The sequence below is a fragment of the Penaeus japonicus genome, unplaced genomic scaffold (assembly GCF_977035675.1).
Source record: "Penaeus japonicus unplaced genomic scaffold, GWHDUDI00000001_assembly GWHDUDI00000022, whole genome shotgun sequence".
Lineage (NCBI taxonomy): Eukaryota > Metazoa > Arthropoda > Malacostraca > Decapoda > Penaeidae > Penaeus > Penaeus japonicus.
The window spans coordinates 12277892-12285391 of NW_028234424.1; the positions used below are offsets into that span (position 1 = coordinate 12277892).

At 36.8% G+C, this 7500-nt stretch overlaps 2 protein-coding genes across 2 annotated transcripts in view; one reads left to right on the forward strand and one right to left on the reverse strand.

The window, feature by feature from the left end:
• Positions 1–670: 670 nt before the first annotated feature.
• Positions 671–5137, reverse strand: LOC122245018 (cilia- and flagella-associated protein 300). The gene is made up of 6 exons (XM_086549479.1): positions 4872–5137; positions 4688–4769; positions 3958–4027; positions 1528–1694; positions 1149–1312; positions 671–979 (listed from the first exon to the last, which is right to left on the reverse strand). Exons 1-6 carry the CDS (start codon positions 4952–4954, stop codon positions 790–792), a joined length of 756 nt encoding a protein of 251 aa, XP_086405605.1. The 5' UTR covers positions 4955–5137; the 3' UTR covers positions 671–789.
• Positions 5138–5261: 124 nt separating this feature from the next.
• Positions 5262–7500, forward strand: part of LOC122265518 (uncharacterized) — an 11802-nt gene continuing 9563 nt past the window's right edge. Inside the window, 1 exon segment of the mRNA XM_086549221.1 lies at positions 5262–5510. Coding sequence (XP_086405347.1) covers positions 5360–5510 — 151 coding nt within the window. The 5' untranslated portion in view covers positions 5262–5359.

The following is a 7500-nucleotide window of genomic DNA, read 5'->3' on the forward strand; positions in this document are numbered from 1 at the left end:
AATTCAGTCTTCTTTCGTCCTTAACCTTTTGCATGTAAACTCCCGCTTTAATTCATTTATTTTGAAGTATCTAGTATTTATATATATCTATAGAGGTTGCTTCCACAATCAAGTAAAGACTGAAAATCTGTTCATAGACAACACTGAAGGTACTGGCATCTTTCTTCCCGGGTATGGGTTAAGGTGGTGGTTTATTAATAGCCGAGAACTCTACTCCCCTAGCAACCCCGATGCCTCTAGGGTAGATTAGCGACGCCAGGTTATGTAATATTACAGCAGACATATGTATCTGTTCATGGTGTTGGGATGACGCACATAACACATATATGGTTTATATATTGGGATATGTCCACTTTGTCCAGTATGTCTGATAATAAACTATTTTCCTGGCACGGTATTTATAATGGAATGTAAATCCAGATGATGAGGTTTGTGAATAAGGCTGATATTTGTTCATAGTGGAATCCAGAAGAATTCTTCACAATGTATCCAAGACAAATAGGTAAACTGGCAAGAAAAAATGTATTATTGAAATACATGAATGATATTGTAGTATGTTAAACATATACCCAATGTTAGAATTAATACGCTTTGACTTACGCCTTAGTTATGAACATATAAATCACTTCATTTAAGAAATGATCACTAATGGATAAGATGCATATACAAATTCTGGCATTTTAAACTTTTATTGTGCGGGTACCATGATTTGTTCAAGCAGTTCGCTACGTTGGAGCATCGAGTTGAAACTACACCAATTCTTTTCTAGTGTTGGACGTCAGAAGGCCGTCAATCCATGTCACCAACGCCATGCTGATGCAAGAGGGTAGTTAGGGTGCGAGTGTGTGGGTTAATTACGAGTAGGAACACGTTTTGGGAGATTTCGGATTCCTCTGGCACGCGCACTCCGTCCGACGTCTTCAGTCTTACCTCCGCGGCGATGGACGTCACGACCACACGCTCGCCATCCGCCTCAGGACTGAAGGGTGCGTGTAAGGAGGGTGCGGGTGTTGATTAGTTCTTACACACTTATAACTTATAAGCTAAACTTTTTAAACCTAAATATTATTAACTATGTTAATAACATTGTTTATGAACAACTTATATAAACATATTGAAGTCACACTAACTAAAGTATATTTACTCACCTGACAAGGTCTCTATACAGAGTCCGGGTAACAGAGAGGTAGTTATGAACATTGTCTTCAAACTGACAACATTCCCCTCCTAAAGCCAGTAAACGGAAGAGCCTGAATAACAGCTGCCGGCGGTTCTCTCTGTTGAACACCTCCTCTCCTGTGTCTACTAAAACCTATCATGATGTTTAATTAATTGGAAAACATAAGTAGCGGTTCGTGTAATTCAGAGATATTTGAAAAAAAAAATCGATCAGAATGGTTTATTCATGAACACCATGTGCTAATTCCTATTGCAAATATCTTATTTGCGTGTAGGCCTATCTAAGCTTACTACGATCCAAGCATTTACAGCAAAGATTGTGTAATTTCCTGTAGAAGAAGAACTCACCTTCTTGAGGAGATCGTCTAGAACAAGATCATCATGGTACTCGTCGGGACACTTCTTGATCTCCCCATCCTCCATCACAATCCCTGCCTCGAACATCTTTCTGAAGACCGCCATGGACGTCAGTGAGCAAGGCACCTCTTCCACGCTTTCCACCTGTGCTCCACAACCTGGTCGTATTACATAATAAATACTTAAATACAAATATATGCACTTAAACACACACACACACACATAATTACATAATTTTAAAAAGTCACTAAATATGACACAAATAAAAGACACATACACACACACACACACACACACATATATATATATATATATATATATATATATATATATATATATATATATATATATATACATATACATATATATACACATATATATACATATATACATATATATATACACATATGTATACATATATATATATATATATATATATATATACATAATATATATATATACATATATAAATAATATATATATATAATATATATATATATATATATATATATATATATATAATATAATATATATATATACTTATATATATATATATATATATATATATATATATATATATATACATATATATACAAAAAAAAATCGGTGAAATCGTGATGACGAAGACGGAAAACATCTCACAGGATTGGGTGTACTTGTCACGGTTACAGATCTGAGAATGCATTAGGCGTGCTCGAGACGTTTATAATCAAAGTTGATAAAGGGACCAAAGCACAGCGGCCTTGCGGATTTGGGTTTGATAGTCTTAGATTATTTTTTTTAAATGTGATAATTACTGTAGAAAATGATTCTGGAAAAATTACTGCACACACAAATGACAATTCCATGTCATATATATCACCAGAAGCGATTTTTATGACCACGCTCTTGAAGTTATTTTAGAAGTTCAGGAGAAAATCGGATTATTTATAAGAATGCTAGCTTTATCTTTGGCATTACTTTTGCGTTTTCAATGAATGAAAAAAAAATAGATCTTGCACATGCATGGCCTATAGCACGAGATTTAGCACTATCATGATATGAATGAATTCAAACTGGAATAACCATATGGTGTATTAAAATCATACCGAAATAAAGAATAGAAGAGGTACTGTTACTTTACCATGACTGAAGTTATTACGTAAGCCCTATATTCTTGAATTTGGATTTGGTCACCCAGAATAATACAGTCCGGGTGTCACCCTTTTCTCGGCGTCCAGAGGACTCTGAACCCATTTTCCAATCTTCTAATTTAGAAAATGTATGCGCGACAACCAGAGGTATTAAAGACGTTCATTTCGCACATTTGTTCATATTCGGATGGTGCCATATGTAAACACCTGTGTCAGCACTTGATTTTTTTCTTGAAAGCTAAAGAAAGTTAATATCAGAATTTGCATTTGTGAACTGTAATTCCGAATTTCCCTTCTTTAAGTTTCTTCTACAGAATAGTACAATAAATGTTACAGCAAGAATGTCAGGCTCCACCTTGGTCACTATCTATTGTCAGTCCATGCAAGCAAACATGAAAAAAACATTTGTCGTGTGATAGAACAGTCCTAGGATTTTGAGTTCCACTTCAAGAATTCTAGGTTGGATTTTTTTCCTGTTGGGAAGATACTCAGCAGTGAAGAGAATAAAATAAGCTTTCAGCAGGTTACTGAGTTTGCACGCAGAGAGATACTGTACGATATGCCAAGTCTTGTTTTAATTTCTTCAACTTTCAGTTGTAGGTTCCTAAGAAAGACATAGATGTTCTCTTGTACCTTATTGGTGAGGCCCAAAGCTATTCTTGCCTTCAACCAAAGGCTTGAGGTCAGAGCTTTGAGCTCCGCTGTACTTATAGATCACTGCCTGTTCTCTTTTTCTGTCTGTGTTCTTTCTGAGACTGTCCCTCTGTCTGCCCTTGCTTATAAGACCGGCATCTTGGGCCAATTTCTCAAACACAACTGCAGCCCGGAACCAAGTGAAGTTAGAGGCAGAAGAGGGTACAGGAAGGCAAGGAGTCTCAGGTCATAACAGAATGCTAGCTTCATAACACTGAATTAATATAGCAAAGCATAATCAGTGTCTTAGGTCACATAATAAGCACTAGGGCTGAGTTCAAGACCGGAGTTTAAGGCTGGAGTTCAGGATTGTTATTTCAGGGTTGAAGAACTGACAATTGCCGACCAGGAATTCCAAGATAGAAGATTCTCAGCCAAGAGGACAGAAAACAGAGATAGAAGTCTCAAATCTGTAGGTATAACAAGGTAACTCAAATACCTGTAACGTTACTATCTGAATGATTTTGGCCGGAGAGTACGTTATAAAAACGACAGAGGATTGGTGATGTGCATCCCCTTTTGGGTTATTTACATGTTAGGAAAATAACCTTAATCGAGGAAACAAAGCTACAAAATCGAGAAAGATATTACTTACCAAGTGGCCCTCTATATTGTCCACGCCATATGTCAAGCGTAGAGGCTACTGCAGGGCATTTTACTAAACTCTGGAACACAAGAACTAAAATTAATCAGCCATTCAGTCAAAATCCATTTCTAATACTTTTAGAACTGTTTTCAATACTCTTGTGTATCCACAAATCAGAGTGAGATGTCGCTAAATTGCATATGAATGTAAGGGAATATTACTTCCATACATATCCATTCTGATCAGACTAAATAATATATTAATCAGTTTTCAACATCTCATAAAAAAGAGCTAATGGATTAGTTTAAAAACTAAAGAAATCTCGTATATATATATATATATATATATATATATATATATATATATATATATATATATATATATATATATATATATATATATATATATATATAGATATATATATATATATGTATGTATAAGTTACAGTAATACCTAAATGGTTAATATGAGACGCATATTGCATATACACTGTAACTGTGATACAGACCCATATGGTGCTAAGTCTATTAAGAGCCGAAATATGGTGTTATTAAATATGGTTAGAGTTGCACCAAATGAATATAGATTGATTAGACTAAAAAGAAATATGCATAAGCTACAAGAAACATTTAAATTATTCTACTTGTTTCTGGTATTGCCATAACAAGAAGGGCCTGTGGATGTATTGCTTTAATAGGCAGTTATCAGAATATAAGATCGGGGTATATTATCGACTTGCCTCAACAAACTGCCTGAGGTTGTATGCTTGGAATTCTTGATTAAATGCGTAAGCATGACATGTCACTCTTCCCAACATTGACCTGTAAAAATAGATTCAAAATTATTAATTTTTGTGTTACTTTATAACAAATATAAAAGTGCTACGGCCCTATGTTAAACTGTTCATTTACATATGACTTTACCATTTCCGTAACAAATTCTGTATGCTTTTGTCCTCTTGATGGACAAACTTTCTATATGGTAGATGGATAAAAGTGTATTCCATGGTAAAGAGTATCCTGTGATGTCTTTTCTGTCACTGTATAACCACTATGGTTGCTATGGTAACAAAAGATGGTCCGTAGTGCCGAACGGCATTTATTTTCTGCTTAATGATATCATATAAATGAATGAATACATGTATATTTGTATTCCATTGTTATTTTTTGTCAAACTGAGCAAGTGAAACACAAACCCATAGATTTCATTTGACTGAACGCATTTCCCATAGAAGGCAGTCCGGAAAGTGAGCAGCAATGCGACCTTCAACCAATTGGCGTCGTGTTCACTAGCGGCAACCAATGAGAATTCTGATTCAGCCTCACGACGCTTCCACCTTCGGACGTCAAGAGTGTCACAACAATCTTCAATTACACTGAACCCGTCGCTGGTCTGAGAAAGATTGTTTGAAATGAGAATTAAGCTGGATCTCAGCGATTTTTTAGAAGATGAAAGGAAGTTAGTGGTGCTAAGTGTTAACGTGGAAGAATCGCGGACGGTGAGGGATGTGCTGGCCAAAATAATAAAGCTGTTCAAGCTGAGTCCATGGCACCAGGACGCAGGTGAGGACATGATGCTGCTGCCGACAATCAGGATTTACAATTCATACAGCAGGTTTTTTTCAGTGTCATTCGATGTTTCTTGGAAACGGTAATATTCTTTGGTTAAAGCTTGTTCGAATAAATGTCATGGGTAAATGTAATGTCTTTTAAGCTACAGAGGCTGCCACCACAGAGTAAAGGTTGCAAAATTATCAACAAGGTATAGTTCAGTTTTACACAGCCATAAGATACATAGAAAATTTGGTATTATTGGATAAAGATGCAACTACAAGTAGCGAAAAAATAAACCTTTTGGCATGACGTAGCTTTAATTATGACGTAACCCCATAAAACCCTCTTCTTTCGGAAACGAAAACTAATCGGATATGATTTTGAAAATAATTTAAAAATGAGTAATGGGTGAGAAGGGTGGGGTCCAGGGGGTGAAGCCCTCCCTTGGCTAGGGCAGGCTAAAATCGCACAGTGAAAATGAACCTGCCATGCAGTGGCTTAAGAAGGGGGGGTACAGGGGGGCGCTCTCCCTTGGCTAGGGCAGACCTAAAATCGGTCAGTTCCATGGTTGGTGGATGACATTCATTTTGAAAAGTTACCGGCCACGCAGTGGCCTTAAAAGTGGTGGCGGGTCCAGGGAGGGGGTGAAGCCCTCCCTTGGCTAGGGCAAACCAAAAAACTAGGCTAGGTTAGGTTAGATTTATGGGTTGGGTTTTGATTACGAAAAAAACGTTAAATTTCCCGCTAGAAATCGTTTAGTTACGTATCGACGGTGGCGCGAGTGTAGGGAGGGAGGGGGTGTGTAACTCAGCAACGAAAGGTTTCCGATGGAAATGAGTTGCGAAACTGTACAAAACAGAACGAAAACTACCAGAAAAAGTATCGTGTCGTGCCTAGAGGGTTGATTGCGTCTTTATCAAAATTTACTGAAAATTTTTGGTATAGGTCAAGATTTGGACAGTCTTAAGATACAAAGAAAATTGTACATGTAGTCAATAGAACAAAAATTATGTGACGATTTTCATTCAGAGCACTTCCTCTGCAAATTGTTAGTAAAGAAGTTATTCAACAGGTTTGACGCGTCAGCAATACATTTTTCAAAGTCGTTCACGATGTTAATAGTACGATATCAAACTTACTCTGACTGCATAACTAATTTCTGCGGTATGTCAACTAGTTCGTTTGTTACAACGCCATTGTTAAAATGATTAATTCTGGTTGAAAGTATTTTTAATTTCGTGATTATAAATATTTCTTCCATTTTAATTCAAGAAGTTTCCAACAATTTTCCAAGATTTTTTATGATTTTCATCAACCCATTAATGACGGGTGACGTGTTTTTTTGTCATACATGACATAGGAGCTCTTGCCTGATGATGGGCATCATGACGTTCGGGGATTTTGGATCACTATGTTATTTTATTGGTCTATGAGTAATGAGTGAGTGATGTTGACAGTTGCAGTCATAATTATTATAACTGCCGTAATATTAAGCAAAATGGGTTTCAACTCGCATCCAAAATCTAGATGGCACCACTTTTTCCAAGTACCAGCAGGAGAGAGCCTTGAATGGTACCCACCTACAGTCTCTAGCAAGCGCTCTCTCTATAGAGCGATGGCACATAGCAAGTTGCTGACCTTGTTATTTCAATTATCAGGCATTCTTTGATCAATATTGTGGCAAAAATGGAAAAAGGGACATCAGTGTCTGTCTCGGTGTAATATCAGAGGCCATCAATTGCCCCAAGTGTTGAAATTGTGCAATTTTGATGGAAGCAATCGAGACGAATATGCTGGAACTGAAGAAAGGTGCAATATCGCTTTTCCTATATAGGAAGGTATGTGGTTTTCTGATAGCAGATTACATGCTGAAACAAACATGTTAACAGTGAGGCAATATCTATTATTATTCAAGGTCCGCTCGCCTGGGGGTCCCCTGGCTAAGGGGTTAGGTGGAACACATAGTTAGAATGCAATATATAAACATGTGGCGGTCCAG